Below are 26,715 nucleotides of genomic sequence, written 5' to 3' on the forward strand. Positions count from 1 at the left end.
TATAAATGGAGAGATTCAACGCGTTCTGAAAGTGGGATTTTTTTCCCCCGGTGGTGCTGAGCCCTGGAAGCGCCCGTAATTCTAAATTGCCTTCGAATCTCGGCACCCAAGGCCAGGCCAGCTGCCCTCGGGGACCTTCCTTTGGACGCCCTCTCCGCGTGTCCTGCTAAGGTCCAAAGCCAGGCCAGGGTCACGCCCCTGGGGTCCCCGCAGGAGTTGCCGATTCTGCCGCGTGCGCCAGGTCTCTGGCGGGGTTCCGCAAGGCGCAATCCTCTCCGCGCCCTCCAGGAACTAAAAAGAGGGAAGGTGAGGCCTGGGAAGCTCCCGGTGAAGATCTGTCCCCTCCAACCCCGCTGTGGAAGGCTGGGAGGTACTTCAGAGGTTTAGCCCACTACTTTTACTCAGGCGCCTTCCCACCGGCCTGGGTGATGGCTCACAGCTTGTTCCCCCACTCCGCCTCCCTCAGAGCCCGGCACAGAGCCGCGTCCGGTCAGTGTTGGTTAAATGAGCGAGCCAGTGAGGGGGCGCAGGATTCGACACTGGGAAACCACAGATGGGCGGTGCTGCGCGCGCGCCGCAGCCACTGGCCAAGCCGTGTCCCGTAGCGCAGCGGGTCAGAGGCGTAGCCCATCCGGCGCCGCCGAAGGCACGAGCGGTCGGAAAAAGAGCTGCAGCCCGTCCACTGGGTGCACAATGGGTACGGTCTGCATGGCGGGGAAGGCGGGCGTGGCCAGCTCCCAGTGTGCGGTGCGCACCAGCTCCACAGCGAGCAACTTCAGCACGGCCTGCGCTAGTTCCTGGCCAAGACAGCTGCGCGCACCGCCGCCAAACGGGATGTAATGGAAGCGGCCGGCAGCACCCCGCGCATCTTCGTGCGCGGTTCGGAAGCGCTCTGGGTCGAAGCCCTCGGGCGGGCTATGGTAAACCGCGGCAGTCTCGTGCGTATCGCGGATGCTATACATCACGCTCCAGCCCTTCGGGATCTGGTAGCCCTGAGGGGAGGCAAAAAGACGGGCCTGACCGTGAGGCACCTGGAAACAGGATCCAACCGACCCTGCGCCCCAGGTTTAGCAAACAAGCTTCAGAGGACTGGCAAGAACGTGCGTCTACACCGGAAGCCAGAGGAGCACGGCATTCCAGTCTCAGCTGCTTCTCTGGTGAGCTGCGTGACTTCGGTCTTTTAGTCAATCTCTGAGACTCTGCTTCTTATTCATTAAAATGAGGACATAAATGTGCACTTTGTTGTGAGGATTCTAATAAAGGACCTGACACATAAGTCCATGTTCGGTAAATAGGGTCTATTATTTATGCTCTCGTGTTTTGTTTTTGTCTCTTTTTTTGCTTCTGATATTAGGCAGGAGACCTAAATTCTGTCCATCTACCAGCTGCCTGAGCAGGAACAATGCAAATGACAGAGACCCAGATTCCTTTATGTTCTGCTCAATTATGAAACTCCTTGCATTTAATTGAAAGCTGTCAACCTGACCTTCCTTCCTATCCATGGCCTGAAGAATAATATTCAGATCTGGTGGCCACACTTCAAGAAGGTGCACGTGAGAATTAAACTGGGGAGTCCTTCAAATGTTGGAAGGCAGTTTCCAGGTTCAGTCTGCCCACTCCCAGCTTTTTCAGGCATTGTTCTTTTTTATGTGATTTCTAGTGTCCTATCCTGCTACCTTTTCCTCAGCCAGCTCCAGAGTGTCCAGTCTAAGACTCTTAAGGTGGGGACAGAACATTTTGGAATCACTTGAGTCTCTCTGTCTCCCCTCTCTGAACCACAATTTTCCCATCTTTAAAGTAGAGGATGGCAAACACCCTCACCCTGTGCTCATCCTCCATAGTTCTGTGCTCCTTTCCCTCAGTTCCCCTAAGGTCTTGTCTCCAGCACCCCAGTACCTGCAGACTGAAGTCTGAATTCCCCGACTAAGCATCTGGCATACAGTCCCCATCCCAACCCTTCACTGCTCCACTTCAAACCTCAGTTCCCAAAATGTTTTAGTGTCACCCAGCACAGCAGATCACTCTTCTTCACAGCACAATTGGGATGATGCTGTATATCAAGCTCCTCCAGAGCAGAATCCCAGTCCCTTCGGAGTCCCCACAACTTGGACACAATGTGCCATGGATGCTTCTGTTTAAAGTAGGGTCAGGGGTGAAGGTGTCCTCTCTGCCTGGAGTCACCCAGTGACATCAGTGCGCTGTCCATACCAGCACCACTCCCGATGCAGACACTGCACCCAGTAGCCCCACTTCATTTAGAAAGTGAGAGAACCGAATAAAACTGACAACCTACTTTCAGAGGGTAAACTGAGGCCCAGAGTGGGAACTGCCCAAGGTCACATAGAGCCGGAACTAGGCCTAGACCTTAACCCTGTCCAGTCCAAGGATTTCTTAATGTTAAGAAATTTTACCCCATATTTTAATTCCCTCGCTTCCCTGGAATTTAGTCTCAGCCCTGGACTGGTAACAAGGATCGGCCTCTTGCTCTTGTGAGGGAGTCAGAGGGGATGGGTTCGGGTCATACTACGGGTCCCTCTTTGCTCCCCGCCCAGACTCACTGGCTGTGGCTGGAGGGGAGGGAGATGGGGAGACTGCGAGGGGGGAGTTATGTTTTTGTTCTAAAACTTAGCTCTATTTGAGTTACGGACGCGGGCCACTGCCCCAGACCGAAACGTGCGAGGTCTCTGGTCCTGCCTGCTCACCAGATAGGAGGCTTTGCGCCCTCAACCGGGGATCCGTGGAACCAGGCTCCGCCCATTTTACACACGGGAAAGCAGAGGCTGCGAGAGGGGAAGGGGAGGGTCCTCGTCGTCCTGGTCCCCCTCGCCTCCCCTCCCCTTCACCCTCCAGCCCGGTGCCGCAACAGGCTGCAGCAGGCCGGCTGCCGAGTGGGCGCGGCGCACTTACGTCGAGCTCAAAGGTGCGCAGTGCTGTGCGGTAGCCCCCGGACACCGGCGGCAGAAGGCGCAGCACCTCTTTGACCACGCAGTCGACGTAGCGTAGACGACCCAGCGCCGCAAGGCTGAGGTCGGATTCGCAGCCGCAGTCGAACTCGTGCCCCGCGCCGCCCAGCACCGCCCGGGATTCGCAGCCGCCTGTGCGCCACAGCCCCTGAGCAGCCAGCTCCTGCCGGATATTGACGATGGCCGCCGGGTGCTGCATTAGCAGCAAGACGAGGGAGGTGCTGGCACTGGCCGTGGTAAAAAAGGCGGCGAAGAGAAGCTCCACAGCAGACTCCTGTAAGATAGCCCCAGACGATGCTCAGCCTCCTTTCAGTGGAGTTAGGTGGGGCCCTGGCCTGCTAGCTCCATTGAGGGGGCGGAAGGGGCCTACATTTACCCCTGCGCAAAGGCTGGCGAACTGGGATGTGCCATCGTGGCGGCTAGGAGCGCGGGTCCGGCAGTCGATTGAATCCCAAGTCTGCCACTTGGGAAAGTCACATATATTAATGGGCAAAAACCAGGATCCATCCATCTACCTAGGAAGGGTTATGGGACATAATGCCAGAACTTACTCCGTGCATTATTTTAGTGCTTTACTCATTTAATTCTCACCTCAACCCTGGGGGGGCGCAATCCCTGATCTTGTTTTACAGGGTTGGAAACTGAGACACGTAGAGGTTAAGTCACATGCTCAACGTCCCTACAGCTGACAGTCCCAATAGTCGGGCTCGACAGTCCAGTGCTCTTAACCACTTCGTAGTGCCGCCTCCAACCCCAGCTGGGCGTCCTGGCGATGGCCGTAGCGGGACAGACTGTGCCGCCCGCAGCATCAGCACCAGCTTCGCACCAAAGTAGGCATCATGGCTTCTGGCCTCCGCTGACTGGAAGGGTCCCAGTGAGTCACTAAACTTCTGCCTTGTTTCCTCTGCCCAGGAAGGGCAGCGGAGGAGGTCAGGTGGCTTCACTTGCTGCCTCTGCCCTCCCAATACCAGGTTTCTTCCCTGCAGCACCCACAATTTGTCTTTATGCACTGATTCTTGATGATGAGTGTGTACCCCTCCCCGCTCTGCACCTGCCACATCAAACTACAGCTGCCTGCCATGCTCAAGATGAGGAGCCAGGAGAGATGCCCTAGGGCATCAACATCCTCCCTGACCAGTCTAGCCAGCCTGACCTGCCCCTGAAACCCAAACTAGAACTGAACATTCCTGGCCAGAGGGTCCCTTCCTGAAAAACTGTAGGGTGTTGGCACTGGTCACTCCCTCCCTAGTCATGCCAGGGTTATAGGGACTGTCCACTCCTTCTCACACCACTCCTCTTCCACGCCCAGAGCCATTCTCATTCACGGGCTTCCCCGGTATTCATGAACCCATTGGTTATACCTTCTAACCCACTTGGCTCCTCTCAACTTCACTACCATCTTAGAGTCAGGATAGAGATTATTAGCCCCGTTCTACAGAGAAAAAAACTAAGGCTAAACTCCACCTTTTAGTGACTGGCTACTGGAAAGGGAGAAACAGGCCCAGAGAAGAGACAGGAACTTATGAAAGGATGTAGGTCTTCCCATTTCTAACCTTCTCCTCCCCCCACCCCGACCATTCTGGATTCTAAAGCAGGGGCCAGGGTCTATTCCAAAGCTCCTCTCCTTGCCCCCACTGCATGTGCTCTATACATACATTAGAAAGGGTCCTAGTTCTCCAGGAGATTTCACAGTGGTCAAACTAGGGTAGGACACAAGATCACAGGCATTAAAGAAACATGGTGGCTGATGGAAGGAGAATGTTGATTTGGGTGTGGAGAGGGGAGGATGTAGAATTTGACCCTGAGTTCTCTAGGGTTTGGAGAGAAAAGGAGTAGAAAGGACATCCAGGCAGGGAAACTGCAGAGGCAAAGGCACAAAGCAAGAGAGAAGCACATGGAGGGAGTGGGGGCCGGGGGTACAGCTTGTGGCCAGAACCTATAAGGAGGGGCCTAAGATTTATGCCTGACCACGGCTACTGAGGGCCCAGTAGGGGTAAGAAGGCCACATGGCTGGTGGGTGTGGCTGAGCCGAGACTGGAACTCAGGTGTCCCTTTTACCCTCACCCTGAAGAGTGCCTCTGGCTCACAGTGGGGTCAAACAGGATGTGGATCTGGGGCTGCAGCTTCTGTAGAGGCGTACTTTATGTGTAGAGAGACCTACTGGAAATGCAGATGAAAAGAGGACAGGATTCCCTCCACCTACCTTCAGTTCCTGCACTGAAAGCTCGCGGCCGAGCTCCCTGGCAGTGTGGATAATCAGGTGGAGAGCGTCACCTGGCTCTGCAGCCTTGTCCTCACGAAGCTTCTCTGCAATAGCTTCCTCCAGGTGCTGATGCAGCTGGTCCCGTGCTCGGATGCCCTGATGCCCCAGGAGAGAAGGGAAGTGGGGCAGGAAGGCTCAGGGGCATCTACCCTGAAAACATTCCCTGGGGCCATACTGGCTCTGCCAAGATCCACTTGCTGTCTCCCAGCCTAGCTTTGTGCATGGCACATAGTAGGGGTTCAATAAATAGTCAGAAATTTGTCCACTACCACCAAACATCATTTGCTCTTATTACAAGCCTCCTCTGAGGCAAGGCAGGTCCTTACTGTCAATCCTGAGGGGAGGATGGTGATGCTCAAAGGGACTAAGTGATTGCCAAATCACACAGCCCAGTCAGGGTTGGGGTCAGCCCATTGCCCTTTCCCTCCTCCCTAGGCAGGAATGCTCGGCACCAGTGCAGAGAGGAGGAAGGGGGACCCCGAAGCCCCCAGGAAAGCTCTGGCTTAGGGGACACTCTTGGATGTTCTAAGCTTAATCTCCGGAAAGGGGACTGGGAAGAGGGCCAGGGTGTCCCTCCGGGGTTCAGGGAGCAAGTATAAGCAAAAGCAGGACTGTGTCAGCTTAGGGAAGCATTTTAGTTGAACTTGGGTTTTGGAGCCAGAGAGGATCTGAATTAAAATCCTGCATATAGTGCCTACTAGCTGCATGATTTGGGGCAAGGCCTTTAACCTCTCTGAACCTCAGTTTCTTCATCCAAAAAATGGGAATAATACCCTTTGCAAGCTGGAAGTATTGGATCAGCCAATGTGTCTAAGATGCTCAGCTCACAGCATGCCCCTTTATAACTATTTATGATTTTTATTCAGGTAACTGAAAACCAGGGAATCTGCACAGTGAGAAGCCCCAGCTCAGGGGAAGAGGGAGAATAGGTTGGGGCCTTTCAGTTGCACTCTGGGCTCCACCCGTCGCTGTGAAGTCTTAGGGCCATGGTTCTCTAATCAGGAGAACCCAGGGCCGCGGGTTGGGAGCCGGCATCCGCCCCTTTCTATCCGGGGCTGGCGCCGGGCTGGGTCGGGGCGTGTCTGCGGCCCTTGTGCTCCCGCCGGTTCTGCAGCAGCACGGGCTTCCGAGGAGGAGAAGGAGGCCCGGCTGGGAGGCGCCGCCCTGAGAGGAGTCAGGCCGACTGGCGGGGCCCCGCCACTAAGACCCAATCTCGGGAAGCGCGCGTCTCCTGGGGCTGGAGCACGTCCCGGCAGGCGCGGCCCAAAGAGGGTGTGTGGCCTCCCTCGGTCACACAGTGAGTCAGGGCAGAGGCCGGCCCCGGAGCTCACCGCTGCACCACGTCGTCTCTCCACCTTGAGCCGCGCCTGCGACCTCGGCAGAGATGACGCGAGTCCCTCTCGGTATGGGAGACCCGTTTGCTCCGTGAAACCCCGAGGGTTAAGGTCTGGGGCCCCGGCTCTGGGCATCTTGAGCCAGGGCGGCGGTACCTTGCGCAGGCCGCTGAAGGGCACGTCCAGAGGCAGCGAGAAGAGATTCTCCACGAGCTGCTCAAAGGTTCGGGCCAGCTCTGAGCACTGCGCCTCGTCTAGGCGCAGCCCGAGTAGGATGCGCGCGGCCATGCGAAAGGTGAGCGCCTTGGTGGCCTCATAGACAGCGACGGGCCGGCGGGCTGAGCACCAGGAGCGCACCTCGCGCTGCATCGCCCCCTGCAGACGCGGCACGTAGCGCTCCAGGGCCGCGCGGCTAAACACTCGTGCCAGGAGCTGTGGAGAGCGCAGCGGCTCAGCTCTGGCAGCGGTCAGGTCTCCTCTACTCTGCGATTCCAGAGGAGCCAGAAGGCCAATTTCAGTCCCTTCCTCCCCTTCTAGCGACCCGGACGTAAACTCGTTGGCTTTTGCGCACGCCATGCCTCTTATGACCTAAACTCGTTGGCTTTTGCGCACGCCATGCCTCTTGTCTACTATAGCATACAAAAGCCCTTCCCATCCATGTAGGTTCCAACTGCTCCCTTCTCCAAGAAGTCTTCCTGACCCCTCTTCAAGTCTGGTTCTCCAAAGCTTCTGGTATCACAGTCATACAAGTCAGAACTGGAAGGACTATTTAGTCCCAGTCCTGGCCTTAAAAGACCGAAGCCGGAGAAAGTAAGGCAATGGTCCAAAAGCTACTCACTTTTTAGCTAAAGGCCCCGGCCTTGTTGACAGTATACCCTCAGAACCTGGTCCTAGCCTGGCCCACAGCAGGTGCCCGGGAACCGCGGTTCCCACGATTCGAGGGCCCCTTCTTTTGACTTCCACTCACCTTGCGCCGCCGACGGTGCGGCTCGCCATCCGCGCTGAGCAGCGTGTGCGAGCCCAGCAGGATGTGCGCACTCTGCGGCCACTGACTGCGCACCAAGCGGTGCTCGCCCAGCAGGATAGTGCGCACGTTCTCGGCGCCGCTCACGCGGATCACTGGCCTTCCCAACAGGTGCGTCTTGAACACCATCCCGTAGCGCTCGCGGCGGGAGCTATGGAATCGGGAGCCCTGCGAGCGAGACGGATGGAGGTGGGCCGGGGCAACAGCGGCCTCAGCCCGGATTTAGCCCAGACCTCCCAGGTGTTCCTTAATAACTCCCTGCCTCAGGTTGATGCGTCACTCTTTACAGAGCACTTTCAACACAGGGCCTCTCGACTACCCTGTGGGGAAATAGCGATGCTCCTGTTCCTGAGGGTTCTCGGCCCGGACGCTGGCTCCCGATCTTGCAGGACATCAGGTGATACTCCTCAGATCCCTTCCCAGAACTCTTTCTTGTTCACCCCCACGTTGCGACCCGGCCAGTTTAAGTTGTGCTGGGGAGGACTCTGGAGACTGTGCGATCTCCTCGAGAGGGCAGTGAGCAGCTAGACGCAGCAGAGGGCTGCGCTGCGCTGCGCTGCGCTCCCGGGGGAACCCTGGACGACGGAAGGGACCAGCGAGGAGAATTCAGCGGGACCCGGGGAAGAAGAGGCCAAACTGGGGTACGGGAACGATGGACTGCTCACCTGAACTAACCAATGCAGCGTTTCCCCGAAGAAGGGCCAACCCATGGAGCCCTTGGGCAGGGGCAGGGCGGAAGCCGGGTCCCGGCTCAGCGTCCAGCGGAGGGTCCAAAGATGCTGGGACAGGCTGAGTAGCAGGCCGGCGCAAAGGAGAGCTGTGCCGGCTGCCCCCAGCACCGAAAGAAAACTCAGCCCCCAGGGAAACATCGCGATCCAGTGAGCGCCAGGCCCCGGGGAGCGCAAAAGAGCTGGGGCTTGGACGGCGCGCTGGGATCACCTGTTGCCCCTGAAAGGGCCTGGGGTCTGGAGGTCACCCGAGATTTATAACCTCGGACAAGGAGGGCGCCGAGCTACAGACTGTGAGTGGAAGGCGGCAGTGATCGTGCGCCCTTAAGGAACATGTCTACCTCGTGGCGGACGCGCTCAGGTTTTCCGGAGTCTGAAGGCTCGAGGGACAAAATATGTCTTTCGCGGGGGTGCCGCTGCCTCCGGGCCCCTGACAATGGGTTCCCACCTCCTCCCCCAAGTGTCAACACTCGAGAATGCCCCCGAGCCCCGTCAGCACTTCCTGGGTAGAAGTAGTGGAGAGGAAAGAGAGGAGCAACTCACCGCTGCGACCACCGGGACTGTAGACCCCCGCCCCGCCTCCCTCTCTTCTCCTGTGGTTTAACCCTTCTCAGTCCACTCTGGACACCTTTATATTAGATATTGTCTCTTTCCCCCTACAGACGGATCCCGGTTCACACGACGTGACATGCCTATGCATATTTAAAGTGCTGCAGGCAGAGGTAGTGATTGGAGACGGTGGGCACGGCGTGCTCACCCAGGGGCTCTAGGTAGGGAACGGCAGCTCGGGTTGGGCTATGGGCCAGGCTCCGCGAAGATTCCCCGGGGAAGGGGCGGGCAGCGGTTTCACGCCAGGATTTTAGCAGGAGCCTGGCGGATGGGCGAGCCTAGCGCGCTGAGCAGCCGCGGGCTTGTGCGCCGCTAAGAGCTAGACCCATCTCTGATTGCTAGCTCTGAGAGCTTCACTTTCCGAGATACTAGGTGCTCTCCCCCTGCCACCCCAGGATTAATGCTCGGATTCTCCTTGTCCCTCGATGCCTGCTAGACATTGCAAACACCTATTAGGGATAGCCTGCCTGAACTGAGGAATGCCCAGATTCTCAACCCCACCCCCTTATCTAATCTACCACTTATTAGAGAATCTTCAAAAAAAAGAAAGAAGCAATTTCACTGTTGTCCAAAGCTTCACAGAGATATCCTATGCCCACGAGGAGCATATTAACTCGGGCGCATTTGGGTTTCACTGACCGAATTCACCGTTCGCTCCCTTCCTCTCGGAAACCCGTTGGCCTACACTGTTCCGTCTCGGGATTACTGTGTCCAGTCCTAGGGATTCAAACACTCCAGGACTCGCGCGTCCTTGTGGGAGCGGCATAACCTGGGGTGGGGGCAAGTGCAGGGTGTTTGTATTATTGGGGAGAGCAAAGGGTACTCCTCAAGATCATCACAGCCGAGGGTCTACAGTGAGGCGCGGCAAAGGCTGCGGTGCTCGCAATCCCTGGACCGCGACGCTTCAGCCAAACCAGGGGTACATCCCAGGTGCCCTGCAGGGCTGGGTAAGGCACGCAAGGACAGCTACATTCCAGAGTCTTCAAAGAAAGCTAGGTGGTCACTGCTCCTCTCTTAATAATTGCCATGTTTCCCATGTAAAAAAAAAAACATATATATATGTATGATGTATGTATATGAAATACTTCAGGGTCAGAGATGGTCAAGAGAACAAATGCTTATTTTCTTTGTTTTGGTGCCACTCCCATTCCAAAACTAAGGAAAACTTGTCTTTTCTGAAGCAGTTATTTTAAATCAGGAAGCTCTGAACAGATACAATTAGCAATGCATTTTCAATAACCTGCTCAACCTTTTTAATATTTCAAGAAAAAATCAGGAACTATACATATAATTCTTTACACTTATTTTACAGAGTGAAGTATAAGTTTCTTACGGGCATAAATTCTGAAATGCAAAGGGAATATTCAGCATAAACACAATGAAAAGAAAATAAGGATGAGATACATTACCAAATTTGGACTATGGTAATTTATACAAAGGAAAATGTACAATGCTTTCAGGTTTTCCAGAGTTCTCTTGGCTTGGCTTGTTTCTGCAGTCAGGATATGGTACCATGACCTGCTTTTTGAAAAAGGTAACCTGACCCCTGTGGTAACTTCCGTGTGTAGGAGCATATCTCCCTTAGCACAGGCTACAACTGAAGTGTTTTGCCCAGTTCTTGTCTCCCTTTTAACTCGAACCAAACAAATCCTAGAATGCAGTCAGCTACAAACAATACAGGCAGAAATATTAACCCCTGAGCAGAAATGCTGCATCTTTAGAAAATCAAAACACTTTTAAAGTAAACTGTCAAAGGAGAACAAATAATTTACAGTTTTAATGAGTCAAATTATGTTTGATTTCAGGGAACTTTAAAGATTTGTCTATGTCCCCCTCAGAATCAGCAGAATTAGAAATTTTAGTCTACACTGAATTGAAAATAAAAGTTAAAGTCACAAAATGACAGTGAAATACTTTCATATCAGATATGACTGCATTCCAAAACCAGATGAAAAAAACCAGGAAATCATTCAAGTCTAAATAGAAACAACACCAACAAACTTATAAGTAGAGGCACAATTTAAAAAAATATATTTACAATCAGTTTCATATACAATTTTTTATGTGATTTATATTTTATAGTTTTGCCTTTTCCCCCAAAAAGTCAAAAAAAAAATTGTCACATTTTCCACATACAAAATAGTATTCAATTATTTAAAAATCCATATAAATGATTTTATGTTATCATTCTTTCTTGTTTAGGCCCTAACCAGTGTATTTTCTCCACTATATTTTTTAATTCAGCACACAAATTTCAATATCATGACTAGATTAGGGATCATGACAAAATTAGAGATCAATTTTGAATCACAGATTTGGTGTCAATTTGAGATCAGAAAATGTGAAGCCTATGTGTGCTGGGACATACCATTCACCAAACTTCTCAGCTGTTTCATGACTGTCTCTATTAACTTCTGCTTGTCTCGATCATTCTTCCTAAACTGAGCAAATATATTGTTCTTTTTGCTAGTATCTTTCATCCTAGAAATACAGATAAACGACAACTTAGTAAAAGTAAATTAAAAGCTACATTGTCACAAGTATCTCAGCGTGCTCTGAATTATCTCATTCAAAGCTTGAAAAACATGATTCAACTAAAATAGGTACTAATAAATTTACAGATAGCAAATGCACAAACTTTAGCAGCTTTATTTTATATCTATCTGAAGATGTGTTTTTGTATTAGTATGCAAATCTAAAATATCATACTATTTCTAATATCATTCCATAAAATATGCTAAAATACATACCCTCTATGGACTCTGCAAATCACATTCACAGCAAGACAAGGTGAAAGGAAAAATAGTATTAGAAAATTTTAAAACAGAGGGGCTTTTTTTACCTCAGTGGTGTTTCATGGCATTGTAAAACAACTTTACATTTATTTTTAACAGTTCCTTTTGTCCTCTCAAGTCAAATATGCCACAGATATTTTGAAATGTTGACAAAATAATAAATTTATTTCAAAAATTAAAAAATGTAATAGTGATACTTAAAATAGTGATGGTGAAATATGATTAAGCAAAGAGAAAATCTGCCACATGATGAGTGGGAAAAGGAACACATAAATTAATGTTATTTGTAGTTGGACAAGATGCAACAGTAAATGTCCTGTTACATCAGTTTTTATTATATGATTTTTTTTCAAATCACATATTTCTCTACCTGCAAAGAGCCCAAGCCCATAACACTAGGATTTAGATGGCACTGGTGATAATCATGCCAATTTTTTTTTTTTTTTACATGGGCAGGCACCGGGAATCGAACCTGGGTCCTCTGGCATGGCAGGCAAGAGTTCTTGCCTGCTGAACCACCGTGGCTGGCCCAATCATGCCAATTCTTTCTTTCTTTTTTTTTTTTAACATGGGCAGGCACCGGGAATCGAACCCAGGTCCTCTGGCATGGCAGGCAAGCATTCTTGCCTGCTGAGCCACTGTGGCCCGCCCCATGCCAATTCTTGACCACATTTTATAAAATACCTTCTTTTCTGTTTTATATATATATATATATATATATATTTTATGAGCTCCAATTCTCACTTATATCTCCTACAAACATATTTTTAAGGCCAATTAAGCCTGCTGTTCAGTATACAATGGGAAAAATGTTTTGTTCCTATCAACATTAACAGCAATTGGCTATAAAACCACACTAACCCTGAAGGACAAGAAAGAGGTTTATTTTTGTAAGCTTCCTTTGGACTTTTCTCTTTTGACAGAAATATCTGGCTGTTCATTTTATCACTGAATCAAAAACTCCTAAATATTTTACAAAAAAGTTTTCAGAATATACTCACTTCTCCAAAAGAGTAAGGGCTGTGTTTGGATTCACCCGAAGGTATTTAGAAGTTGGCTGTCCATAATCAGCTAGATAAGTAGACCAATCCCAAACCATAAACAAATCAAGGAGCTAAGGAAGATAGGGGAAAATGTTAAACCAACTTTTGATTATTTACCACAGCTAATACATTAACCAAGTATATGATATTTTTGATCCATTTTAATATGTACTACTTCTTAGATGGAACAGAATAAGGAAACTCATTTTTACAACTTCATTCACTGTACTTTACGACCAAAATAGTACTCACTTTTTTCATTAGAAATTACTAAAATTGTCAGGAATAGCTTTTCCAATAAAATACTTCGTTGTATTTTCAAATAATTACAAAATAATGAAAACCCTGTTAGAATATACTTTACATTTGTATTGATATATTTAACCTTTATACATTATTCAGTCTGTGTCCAAATTAAATTGAGAAGAATTTGGTGCTACTAAATATATGAAGAATTTAAAAGACCTTAAGTTGAACCTTTTTGCATTAGAGGTAAGTATGTTTACCTTTCACAGAAGCCATTTGCATCAAAACTTTTCCCGAAGTAATTTAAACCAAAAGCTCAGATAATCTCAATTAAGGGCATTAAACAACCTCTGCTGGATTCTCCTGGTGACAGATCCTCAGTAGTGTTATGAAATGAGGGCTTCATTTGTATAAACAAACAACAACAACAAAAGAAACCCTCTTGTTTTCTGAGGTACCTTAAAATTGACTATTTGCTTTATAATCTCCAGTTAGAACTGTTGTCAAATATAGAAGTAATCTTTTAAAAGCAGTGCAGGGCCTAAACCAAAGCACCAAACTCCTTATCCAACTTTAAAGCCCTAATCCCCTTTAAGCCATTTAAAACCAACTTCCTATCCCTATTTGAATTGTTTCAGAGAGCTAAACACTTTACTTAACTACCTTCCTTCAGTCTTCATTCTTACATTTTGTTTTATGATTAAGGCATCTATTAGTTTTTGCTTTCAAATAAAGGAAGCATTTGCATTTACTCACAGGATATGTGGGCCAATTCACTGGCACACATCTCTATATGTGGGCCAATTCACCAGAAGGATAAAACTTCTGGTGATTAAACCATCTAAAGAAAGGTCACAAGAAACTAGTTCTTCCTAAGAAAGGTAAGGAACTTGTTTGGCACTTCCTATTCCAATTTACACTGTAATGAAAATATTTCCATTACACTGTAATGAAAATATTTAATTACTAATACTAAAAGCCATTCTATTTTCTTACAGTCAAGATAACATTCAAGTAGTACCAAAATTTGAAACACGGGTACAGAAACTAAACTGAGACAATGTTAAGGAATATACTGCCTGAAAACTAAAAGAGAACTTAAAGTTCTGTTTAATTTTTGACTACCGTTTGGCAAAAAGTATGTTTTTCTCTCTTTTCACAAAGATGGTGAGATGGTGAGAATGTAACTTGGTAAAATGTCTCTGGAATGTGGCTATGCAATATATATATTTAAGGACTTTAAAAAAAATGGGCAATCCCTTTGGCTCAGTTATCCCACTTCTAGGAATCTCTCACTTGTGCTAACAACAATAAATATAGACAAAAGCTTATGCACAAAGACATTAATTTCCAAAGAATTAAAAAAATCTGAAAACAACCTAAATTCTCAATATTAAGATAAAGTAAAATAGTGAGATATAGCCACATGATAAATATTATATGGCTATTAAAATTAGTGTTAACAAAATTTTAAATAACTTGAGAAGATGCCTATGATAAATGTTGCTACTTCAATTACATAAAAACCCTTCAAAAAAGACTAGAAAAATATTTGAGAAAATGTTAAGAAATGTTATTTGTTTAGAATTACAAACAACCGTTATTTTCTTCTTTATTTTCACAACATTCCACAATGGACATGTGTTAACTACAGTTAGAAATAAAGTTTATATTTATTTATTTAAATATATTTTAATAACAAACACCCTTCACAGAGTTGTTAGCAAAAGCCTCATTTGAAGGTATTCCTCTTTCAGGTGCATTATGTGTTTGCACACATGCGTGTGTGTGTACACACAGTCATCAGAAAGTAAACACTTAATACACTGGCTGTAATCTTCCTTCCTTTCTGAAAGGCATTTGTGACGTATCCTTTGTGATACAGAAGACGAAGCAGGTTTTTAAATAAGGCCATTTCTCTCTTGGGCTGACCTATTGACAGGTAGTAAAAAGGAGGAGCATACTTAATTAAAACTCTGTATCAACTCAATGTGAATACAAAATTGGTTCTACAGCACAAAAACAGACTTTCCTAGATAAAGAAATACTTTGCTTACAGTTTTCACATATGGTCAGAAACTCAGATGCAAATCTCTTATCACTAGAAATTATAGGAAACACAAAATTTTTTTCCTGAAATTTTTTTTTATTCTGTGATAATTTTAGATTTATAGAAAAGTTAGATATATATACCCCTCACCCAGTTTCCTTCTGTTGTCATCTTACGTTACTTTGGTACATTTGTAAACAGTAAACAAATGACACTCGTATACTACTGTTCACTCTAGCATTGATTTGGATTTTGCCAGTGTTTCCACGAGTGTCTTCTTTCTGTTCCAGGACCATTCCTGATACCACGCAGCATTTGGTTGTCATGCCTCCCCAGACTCCCCTGACCTGTGACAGTGCCCCAGTCTTCCTTGTTTTTATGGCCTTGACAGTCATGAGGCCAGATATCTTGCAGAATGTGCCCCAATCCAGCTTTGTGAATTGCTTATTGGGATTATGGGTTTTTGGAAGGAAGACGATGCTGGTGAAGTGCCCGCAACATGTATCACATTGGGAGTACTTGGGATCCCGTGACACTCACTACTTGGGAGGTTCACCTCTGTCACTCGGCTAATGTAGTGTTCACCAGGTTTCTCCACTGCAAAGTTACTGTTTTTCCCTTTCCCTCCTCTATTCAGAAGCAAGTTAGTAAGTCTAGGCCACCCTCAGGATGGGGTAGGGGGAGTACCTATACCTGTTATTTGGAATTCAGGAACCACAAAATTTAACCCACCTGCCCACATGTAGACAAATGTATATTCTTTCATATTTACATTAATATGAAATGCATATGTGCATGGTTATCTTGTGGGTATATGTGGAAAGCTAAGTAAATTTGGAACATTAATGGCTAGAAATACATTACTAATGTAGATAAAAGGGTCAAAGACCTAGATAAGATTCACTTGTTCAGTCAACAAATATTTGATTGCCCACTTATCAAGTGCTGATACAGTGTAGGCATCAGAGATACAGAAGTAAATGAGATAAAATCCCTTTCCTCAAGGAGCTTACATCATAGTTGCAGAGGCAGAGAGTCAACAATAAAACAAGTGTCATTTTGATGGAAACAAAGAAATTACAAAGAAAAAAATCTATTGCACAAAATCTTAGTAAACAACAGTAGCACATGAGGAAGTTATTATTAGTTTAATATCAAATAAGATAGAAGCCACTGATTTATCTTGCAAGTAAGAGCTGGTGATCGCTATCAAATGGCTATATACTTGACCATTTCAGTGTCTATGCCCCAAAGAATGGACGAATGTTGGTAGGGAAAAAAGATAGGGCCAGCCAACATGTTGATCTCATATTCTGCTTTCTTGTTCCCATGTGCTGGGAACTGAATCATGTCCCCTGCAGGCATGTTCAGGTCCCCATCCCTGGTCCTGTGGGTACGAACACATTTGCAAAAGGACCTTTGAAGTTGTTATTAGTTAAGGTGTGCTCCAACTGAATGAGGATGAGCCTTAATCCAATATGGCTAGAGTTCTTATAATCAAAGGAAATAAGACAAAGAAGAGTAAGCCACAGGGAGCAGCCAGAAGCCGGACGTTAATGGAAGAAAAAGAGAGGATAAAATGAGAAAGGATTAAATACCTGCCATGTGCATTTCCATGAAACTGAAATGCCAACGAACCCCAACAAGATTGCTGGTCAGACATAAGATGCTGACTCAGGAGGAAGCAAGCCTTCTAGCCTCTGAAACCATGAGTAAGATCCTGTGGTTAAGCCAACCCACTGAATGCTATTTGTTTTAGCAGCTGGGAAACTAAGACACCACGTAGGTAAGGTTTTTTCGAATGCACAAAATTGTTGGCACAAATAAAAAGAAACAAACTTCACAAAGCCAGGAAGGGAAACTCATATAGTGTGTCCAGTATAGTGTAAACATCCAGTAGATATATAAAAAATAACCAAATGATTGATAATACCAGACCATGAGTCCAAGTTTACTTTGGAGCTGCTTCTTAGGCTTTACATGTACAAAAAATGACCGCAATACAAACTGCTTTGGCTTATGCTGATAGCTCTCGGAAACATGTCAATGCAGCCCTGCAGACAAATGATTTCCCTCCATCTCTCACAGACTTTCATGTGGGCACTGGTAACAAGAATAGATTCCCTCATGATAAAAGATTGAGTCTAATATTAATTGAGTTAAGTGATCTTCCTAGAGAAAGAAGCACCAATATTTCCTAATGGTCTACAAGTATCTCTCATCCATAACAATTTCAAGGTCCTTTTTCATTTTTTAAAATACAGTTCTATTGAAGTAAAGGATGTAAGACAAAACGGGGACTTTAGTCATGAGTCCTACCCCACACTATGCCAGCCATATTTCACAGACTGAACCCATTTTCACAGTCTGCTGTCCATGTCCATACTGACCAAGCAGTGCCATGGTATCTGACTGGGGTGACCTAAAGAGAATGTGGTTGCTCTCAAGCCACAGTAGGACGAGAAGGGAAGAGGGAACTTAGGTACCGCCGGGTATAACCACTGACACCTTCATTTCACACCACAGTCCCTGCCTTGGGGGACTACTTCTCAAACCTCTTGGTCAGGTTTCACAGGATACAAACTATGGTCTAATACTAGACAACTCAATTATAGAAAACCTCAGTTCTCTCTCTCAAGTTTTGCTTCCTTCGGATGGTAGAACCCAAGTTATAAGCTTATTATTAGTTACACAAAATCTCTTTGTCTTGTAAAGAAACAATAAAACATGGTCTTAAGAAGTGAATTTATTAGTTAACACACAGACCTGAAATACAAAGTTGTAGATCAAACATGAACAAAACCAAAAATCTTCCACAGATCATCCAAAAGCAATTTTACAATTACTTATTCAGCCAGGCAGGTTATAATGAGAAATTGGTATTAAATTCTATAAATGGGTTTGTTCCAATAGTCAAAGTAATTCAATCTTAAATCCTTTTGGGAAGTAAGTAAAATATAGATCATTCATAAATGAATAACAAAATAATGCTCCTCAATTCTATCACATCATGATTTATAAGATTATCTGAAATTAGTATCCTAATTTTCTTCACCAAGGATTCAAAAATACCCTTCATAACTAATCTGATAATATAAAGTGAATTTATGCCAATATTTGTAAATGAGTTGTAAGTTTCACTTCCTTAGCATTTCCTGTGTGTCCAGCAAACAAAAAGATCAGCTTAAGGAAAGAAATGATTGCATGGGTGGTCCCTTTTATATGCTCAATATAGCACTTAAAAACAACCAAAGAATCCATTTGTATCAGTGCATGCTTGCTGACCACTTCCCATCTTACAGTTTCATTGCCAGTTTACATTCATCAAGAAACTTGGGGTCTAAGACCTGTTGAAATCACTCTGCACAAATGACACGATGAATCTAGGGGGACTTAAAGCTGTTCTATGGAACCCTTGAAGTGACTTTTTGCCTTTGTAAAAGTGATCCCAGTGTACCAGGTCATTTTTTCCTCGACTCTGGTTTAGCTTTCTTTGTTTTGGGTCTTTTGGTTTTTGCTTTTGAAGTACTTCAGGGGCAGTGACCCAAGACAGAAGATAAATAAAATTAAGCCAACCTCAAGTGAAAAGCAACTGGGGATACCACGTTTGCTTTTGTAAATGTGAACAGTGACCTGGGGGCTCAGGGTCGGCCTTAGTCCCCCAAAGTTCTCTTTTCCAAACACCAAATCCACCTGGGACCTCAGGGTTGCCTTGCAGATTCCAAAAGTAAAACAGGAGATCATTTTCCCTTTGCCTCCAAAACAAAAAGGCCAGGCCAGGGTTCCTAGAGTGCTTCAGAGATTTAAACAACAGCAACAAAAATCCTAAACCCTAATACAGCTTTAAGAAAGAAATACTTGTCCTTCAAACAAATCCTGAATAATTAGGCACTGGGGATTCAAGGAAAATGGGTCTTAGTAAATTAGACACAATGGCAGAACATACACATCCCTTTTCTAAGTAGATGTTGAAATCAAATGATGAGATTCCTGTGATTTTTGAAACACTTGGCTTTTTCCCTCTTTACAGCTATCTGAAAACACATTTGGAAAACTCCACAGGCAGCAAGGAAAGAGTTTTAAGTAGTAGCCAAAAGGAGCCTGAGCAAAAAAAAAACTGCAAGAAAGCAAAACAGTATTGTGTTTCCACCCACCTCACTTTTTGCCCTCAGGTGTTAATTGCCCTCCTACAGCCCTCTGGCTCCCTGGTACACCTTACCCTTCACCCAAGCCTGCCCTCTTCAAAGTGTTCCATTTGCCAAATCTGCTCTCAGCCATCCTTTCCTCTCCCACATCTGTATGTGAGGACCAAGAATAAGCTCTGAGCACTCTGTGCTAGAAAGGCTGTTAAACGCATTGGTTTCTTTACGTCACTTAGGTGACTACACATAGCTGAAGTAGAATGTTTGCAAAGTATTTTCGATGGTAAGATACATGTAAGGTAGATTGTGGTTCTAGATAACCCACAATGTGGGAGCAACTGGAAAAGAAAAAGATGTACAAAGTGGAATTTACATAAACAGATTTATACAATATCTGTATTTGCTTGATTTTGAATTTTTGCCACTATCCTGGCTGTAAAGACCTAAAAATATACATGTGGTTAATTTCTTTATTAAAATTAATTTTATCAAAGTAATACATGGTTAATAACCAAATGGTATTATCATGAAAATTAACAGTCCACTGCTCCAACCCTTCCCCTTCTTAGAAGCAACCATGTTCAAACTCATGTTTAATTATGGTTATTACCTGCATTACTTCTAAATATGCTTAATTTTCTAATATTTGAGTTATCATCTTACAGCTATCACATATGAGTATTTACTTTTTACCTATACCACCCTTCCCATTTTTATAAATAGACTTGATTTTCTCTATTGTTTACTTTTATAACTTAATATAATTAAACCTCTATTTTTCTGTTACAACAAAATTTTTAAGTTTCTTTTCTTAAACAGCTTTGATATATATTTCATATATCATACAATTTACTCAAAGTGTACAAATCAATAGTTTTTAGTATATTCACAGTTTGCAACCATTTCAATCAATTTTAAAACATTTTCATTACCCCAAAAAGATATTCTGGACTTAATAGTAGTCACTCCCTATTTCCCCCCAATTTCCCCAGCACTAACAACCACTGATCTACTTTCTTCTCCATATATTTAACTATTCTGGATATTTCATATAAATATTAAAAAGTAACATAGTCTATTGTTATTGGCTCTTTCACTTAGTATACTGCCAAGGTTTAGCCATGTTGTATCATGTATCAATACTTTATTCTTTTCTACTGCCAAGTAATATTCTATTGTATGAATATACCATATTTTGTTTATTCATTCATCAGTCAACAGACATTTGGGTTGTTTGTTTCTACTTTTTGGCTATTATGAATAAGGCTGCTATGAACATTTGTGTACAAGTTTTTGCATGGGCATATGTTTAATTTCTCTTCGATGTATGCATAGGAGTAGAATTTATTATATTAAGTTTTAACAGGGTCCTTTGGCTCTCCACTAAGTAATATAAGAATAGTAGCACCATATGTAGTTGAATTTTTTTTGTTTTGTATGCTGTATGGCAGGGTCATATTCCGTTATTTTTCCATGTGAGTAGCCTATTATTGCAGCACTATTTGTTGAAATTTTGTTTGTTTGTTTGTGGGGAAAGGGCATGGACAGGGAATCAAACCCAAGTCTCCTGCATGGCAGGCAAGAACTCAATCATTGAACTGCCCTTGCACCCCTTTGTAGTTGAATTTTAAGGTCATTCTTTTGGCAAATGGGGTTTAAAACATCTATAGTATGTATTTAAACTCAAATAGCAACAGATGTTTGATTAAAGTCTCCTAAAAGTTCTTTAAGAATATAGAAAGATGCTAATAAACTCTTATCAGTAATGTTTTAATCCTTTGCTTCTGAAAAACAAAAACATAATTATCCAAAACAAGAAAAACATTTCAGATAGTTTCTTCAAGTAGATTTGTTTCAAGTAGTTGTCTGTGATTTAGGTTTCTGTAACACTTTTTCATATTATACATGGCTTGTTTTTCTAATTCAGCTAACTGGTATTTTGTAAGGTGGGTCATACTTTATAGGAGGTAGAACTAACATGATTACCCAAAACAGGAAGCTAGATGCAGTCTTGCTTGACTCCTGTCTCTCACAACTCTGCACCTAACTTATTGCCAAATTGTGTGAATTTAACCTCCTAAATATTTCTTGATTTTCACTTCCTACTTTCCACTCTCCTACTACCATCCTTGTTCAGACATCATAATCACTCCCCTTGCTGATTCCCTTTTTCTCTGCCCTTCCCTTCCCATGCCTCAGATTCATCAACATTCACACTGCTGCCAGGGAGATACAGCTAAAATACCTACGCTTAAAACCTTCAATAACTTTCCAACTCCTAGGTTTCTTAACATGACACGCAAAGCTATCTTACACCTTGTACTACTACTCCTTCCTTGTAAATGAAGTTCCTAAACAAGGAATGACTCATAGTTCCCTTACAAACCAGGAGGTTTTTAACTCCCAAACACTGCTCACTCTCTTTTCCTCTGTGTAGGAGAAGCCCCTTCCCGTCCTTCTTCAGCCAGCACTTACTTATCCTACAAAATTTAAGTCTGGATTAATTTCTTTCAGGAATCCTCCCTACCAACTTTCTCTTTTGTGTCCTCATACTCCCTCCACATTATCTCTAGAACAGTATATTACACAGTATATTAATATCATGGTGTGCTGGTTTGAAAGGATTTATGTACCCCAGAAAAGCCACGTTTTAATCCTAATTAATCTTGTGGGAGCAATGGTTTCTTCAAATCCCTATTCAGTAGGGATTAGAAACTTGATTGGGTTATCTCCATGGAGATGTGACTCAATCAATTGTAGGTGTTAAACCTGATTAAATGGAGATGTGCCTCCACCCATTCTATGTGAGTCTTGATTAGTTTACTGTGTCTATAAAAGAGGAGACATTTTGGAGAGAGTTCCTTTTGAGAACGAGGAGAGAGCCACAGAACCACGACAGAATGATGAGAGAACCACAGTCTACCAGCCAGTGACCTTTGGAGATGAGGAAGGACAAAGCTGCCGGGGAGCTTCATGAAGCAAGAGGCCTGGAGAGGAAGCTTGTAGATGCCGCCATGTTCACCATGTGCCTTTCCAGTGGAAAGAGAAATCCAGAACTTCATCACCCTTCTTGAACCAAGGTATCTTTCCCTGGATACCTCAGACTGGACATTTCTATAGACGTGCTTTAATTGGGACATTTTCTCAGCCTTAGAACTGTAAAGTAGCAACTTATTAAATTCCTCTTTTTAAAAGCCATTCCATTTCTGGTATATTGCATTCTGGCAGCCAGCAAATAGAACAGATTTTGGTACCAGAGGAGTGGGGTGCTGCTGTGGTCTGCAAATACCAAACATGTTGGAATGGCTTTTTAAATGGATAAGGGGAAGATTCTGGAAAAGTTGGAGCAGCTTAATAGAGAAGGCCTAGAATGCTTTGAAGAGACTGTTGGTAAAAATGTGGACTCTAAAAATACTTCTGATAAGGCCTTAGACAGAAATGAGACATGTGCTATTGCAAACTGGAAGGAAGGTAAGCCTTGTTTTAAAATAGCAGATGATCTGACAAAATTAACTTGTGGCTTTGGCTGGAAGGGAAATTTTAAAAGCCATGAACTTAGATATTTTAGCAGAAGAGATTTCAAAATTAAATGTGGAGAGTAGGCCATGTGGTTCAGGGGCAGAGTTCTTGCCTGCCATGCCGGAGACTCGGGTTCGATTACTGGTACCTGCCCATGCAAAAAAAAATTAAATGTGGAAAATGCAGCCTGCTTTCTCCTCGCAGCTCACAGTGAAATGTGACAGGAAAGAGATAAGCTGAGAACTGAACTCCTGGGTACAAAGAAACCAGATGTTGATATTCTGGAAAATTCCAGGCCTCTAGGAAGGGAGACGCTAGAAAATAGTTCCCCATGTGAGGATTTAACCAAATGTGGAATCAGTCAGCCATTTCAGAAAAAGCCAGGATTAGAAATAGAGTTATCTAGGAAGGATTTGTGGAAACTCCTGCTGTCTGGTGGGCACGATCCTTGCTTGCTACGTAGAAAGCCATCAAGAGTGCTGTGGGGCCTGTATAAATGGAACAGCTGCCGGTCTCGACTGCAGGGCTCAGAAAAGGGACAATGTGAAGGTAAAATAACTTCAGAGGCAAAACTATGGAGGCTGGGGTCTGAAGTCAAGGAGCCTCCAGTCAGGAGAGTGGACCCACCTAAGCACAAGGAGAAGAGTTTACCCCAAAGGCAGAGGATGAGCCTTTGCAGTGGAAGAGTGGTGCCACCTCAGGCCTTGGTGAAGGTGGAGAACATTCCTTAGGGATTGGGGAGAACCTGGCTGCCACCACATGGAGGGGTTGAGCGTGTGCCCCAGTGATGGCAGAGCCTGGGTATGGCCCCAATGCTTGGGGTGGAGCCGAGAAAAAGGTGGTCTCACCAATGTCCCCCAAGGTTGTATTCAGAGAAAGGCAGGCCACTGGGTAAGCCCTTGGAAAGGGTGGGACTGCCACTTCCTAAAGCCTCAAAGATAAATGACTTTCAGACTTTGAAATCTAAAGGACTTTGCCCTGCAGGTTTTTGAAACTGCTTGGGTCCTGTGACCCCGTATACCTTCCACTTCCTATGAAATGGGTATATGTATCCTATATGTATGTTGGCAGCAAATAACTTGTTCTGAGTTTTACAGGTCCAGATCCAGAGGAGAATTTTGACTTAGGACAGACCATGTCTGTAACTAACTTTGGGATTTTGAACTGTGTTCTAGTTTGCTAGCTTTCTCTCCTGGCTTCAGGTTTCATGAAGCTCCCCAGGAGGCGTTTTTCTCTCTTCATTTCCAAAGGTCACTGGCTCGTGGACTCTCTGCTTTGTGGTGCTGCAGCATTCTCTGCTCTCTTTGAATCTCTCAGTCTCCAAAATGTTTCTTCTTTAATAGGACTCCAGAAATTTATCAAGACCCACCCAAATGGGTGGAGACATGTTGTCACCTAATCCAGTTTAACAACGACTCTCAATTACATCACATCTCCAGGGAGATGATCTAATTACAGTTTCAAACATACAATGCTGAATAGGGATTAGAAGAAACAGCCGTCTTTACAAAATGGGATTAGGATTAAAACATGGCTTTTCTAGGGGATATACATCCTTTCAAACCAGCATATACTGTTTCTGACTTTGTATTATATTTGTATTGTTACTGAAATGGTTTAAGGCTCTGTGATATTGTTATGGAATGAATGTGTTTTGTATATGGAAAAAACACTTTTTTTGGGTCCAGTGCTGGTTTGAAAGGATTTATGTACCCTAGAAAAAACATGTTTTAATTCTAATTCATCTTGTGGGAGCAACGTTTCTTCTAATCCCTATTCAGTACTATAGGCACTTGATTAAGTTATCTCCACAGACGTGTGACTCAATCAATTATGGTATTAAACTTGATTAAATGGAGACATCTCTCCACCATTCTATGTGAGTCCTGATTAGTCTTCTGGAACCCTACAAAAGAGGAGACATTTTGAAGAAGGAGAAAGCCGCCAGGGGTCTTCATGAAGCAAGAGGCCTGGAGAGGAAGCTAGTAGATGTCGCCATGTTCACAACATGCCTTTCCAGCTGAGAAAGAAATCCAGAACTTCATCAACCTTCTTGAACCAAGGTATCTTTCCCTGGATGCCTTAGTCTGGACTTTTTTTTTTTTTTTTTTACATGGGCAGGCACCGGGAATCGAACCCAGGTCCTCTGGCATGGTGAGCCACCAAGGCCCGCCCAGTCTGGACTTTTTTATAGACTTGCTTTAATTGGGATATTTTCTTGGCCTTAGAACTATAAACTAGCAGCTTATTAAACTCCCCTTTTTAAAAGCCATTCCATTTCTGGTATATTGCATTCTGGCAACTAGCAAACTAGAATACATAGGTTAATGTGTCTGTCTACCCACTGAAGAATCAAATACCAATAATCCCTTTTTAAGTTTGGGTGATTCATGGCTCCCCTTCATCTTCATCTCAGTCCCCCAAAAATTGAAATGGCTTTCCTTCTCCTAAGAATATACCTTGTAACCACCTCAAAATTGGTGACCTTATTTTTACTTAATATCTGATATTTTTACATTTGGCCCAGTACCCAGTATATGGAAGGTACTAAGTAAATGTTTGTTGGGATGAACTGCATGTTACTTTGTGATACAGAATTTTATAAGTTTATATTAAACCCACCTTACAAATTAACAGAAGGGCTATGCTATCATTTGTTTTACATGTAAACTATTAATTATTAAGAATCTCTGAATTTTTATTTTTTTATGCCATATGTTTTACTTGTCTATTGATAAGGTAGATAAAAGGAGCATCTCTGAATTTTTAGAAATGTCTGATTCTGAGAGTCAGACTACTCTATTTATTGATTGATTTAACTTGTGCTATAGAATGTGCAAAGATATTTCACAACCAAAGTTCTGCTACTGAGATTACCTTTTGTAAACCATAAACTGGTGATGCTACCATCAAACTTGCTAAATAAACATTCACAGCTTAGACGTTGAATTTTCTGTTCAGATTAGTTACCTCATCTGCTATACTTACCTAACAGGTATTTATGTAATGGCTTCACCAGTGAAGCTCAAAGACTTCTAATATTAAGGAAATCAAGCCTTGAAACTCATGAGAGGTGTTCCCTAGATTTTCATTCTCTCTATGAGTCATTTTGCTTCACTGAAGCTATAAAGAAATAAGATATGTTTGTATGAATTGACTTTGGAAGAATTCAAATAACAAAGGAAGACAAAATGGATTGGCCAATGAAGAAAAATTATATACTAACATTTTTATACTCCAGAATATTGCAGATGCTTGAATGAAGGGTTATTTTATGTATTCCTTATAGTGCAAGTATTAAAGAAAACAAGGATAAGGGAATACTATATTTTTAAAATTTGAAAGAATTTATAGTAGTGATTAATAAGGCAAATGAAAACTTGGGAGAATTTAATAACAAGATTAACATAATCTTCCATAAATTTAATCACTATGTTTTACTCTAAAATTTTACTAAGTCAAATATTTTAATTTATTTATGATTTGTCATTAGTTCCTAACAGATTTCTGCCTTTTGAAAAAACAAAGCTACACTAAAAACTAAATACTTCAAGCCCCAGAAGCATCTTATAATTCTATTCTTTAAATGGAACTCAAGCCATTTAGGATAAATGAAACACACCAAGAGTGTGAAAGAAGGAATGGGGTGCGGGGAATTGTTTCTATGGCTATACCTTAGCAGACAGTGGAAAAAGTAGAGACCCCAGTTTTAGCCCTTTGAAAGAAATCTTTGTCTCTGGTAAAGCAGCAAACTGAATTTCAGACTCCTGTCTCATTTGTTATGCTTTATAGAGATAAGGTTCCAATTTTATGTCTGAGACTATGAATATAAGACCCTTTACCATTTTACCTTGGATTTCCAAAGGAATGAAAGTTTACTAGATTATTATACTTAGCAAGATGGAAATAAAGAAAATATACTTCTCTGGTCTCTATTAAAGAAAGGAATATTACAATAAGTTGGTGACTGCATGGAGGGGGTATGCATTCGCATTCATT

General features: G+C 44.0%; 2 protein-coding genes across 16 annotated transcripts in view; both read right to left on the reverse strand.

Moving 5' to 3' along the window:
- Positions 1 to 614: 614 nt before the first annotated feature.
- Positions 615 to 9,271, reverse strand: CYP26C1 (cytochrome P450 family 26 subfamily C member 1). The gene is made up of 6 exons (XM_077124393.1): positions 8,250 to 9,271; positions 7,528 to 7,752; positions 6,717 to 6,992; positions 5,167 to 5,322; positions 2,908 to 3,237; positions 615 to 992 (listed from the first exon to the last, which is right to left on the reverse strand). Exons 1-6 carry the CDS (start codon positions 8,451 to 8,453, stop codon positions 615 to 617), a joined length of 1,569 nt encoding a protein of 522 aa, XP_076980508.1. The 5' UTR covers positions 8,454 to 9,271.
- A 726-nt stretch (positions 9,272 to 9,997) lies between these two features.
- EXOC6 (exocyst complex component 6) overlaps positions 9,998 to 26,715 on the reverse strand; it is a 250,477-nt gene continuing 233,759 nt past the window's right edge. For 3 of the 15 annotated variants that reach the window (XM_077125426.1, XM_077125425.1, XM_077125424.1), the window contains 2 exons: positions 12,718 to 12,830; positions 9,998 to 11,402 (listed from right to left, as the gene is read on the reverse strand). In XM_077125426.1, coding sequence (XP_076981541.1) covers positions 11,270 to 11,402; positions 12,718 to 12,830 — 246 coding nt within the window. In that variant the 3' untranslated portion in view covers positions 9,998 to 11,269. Of the gene's footprint in view, positions 11,403 to 12,717; positions 12,831 to 14,700; positions 14,938 to 25,704; positions 25,840 to 26,715 lie in introns of those variants that run through there. The other 12 variants (XM_077125415.1, XM_077125423.1, XM_077125421.1 and 9 more) reach the window with 7 other exon arrangements.

Source organism: Tamandua tetradactyla, chromosome 13 (genome assembly GCF_023851605.1).
Source record: "Tamandua tetradactyla isolate mTamTet1 chromosome 13, mTamTet1.pri, whole genome shotgun sequence".
Lineage (NCBI taxonomy): Eukaryota > Metazoa > Chordata > Mammalia > Pilosa > Myrmecophagidae > Tamandua > Tamandua tetradactyla.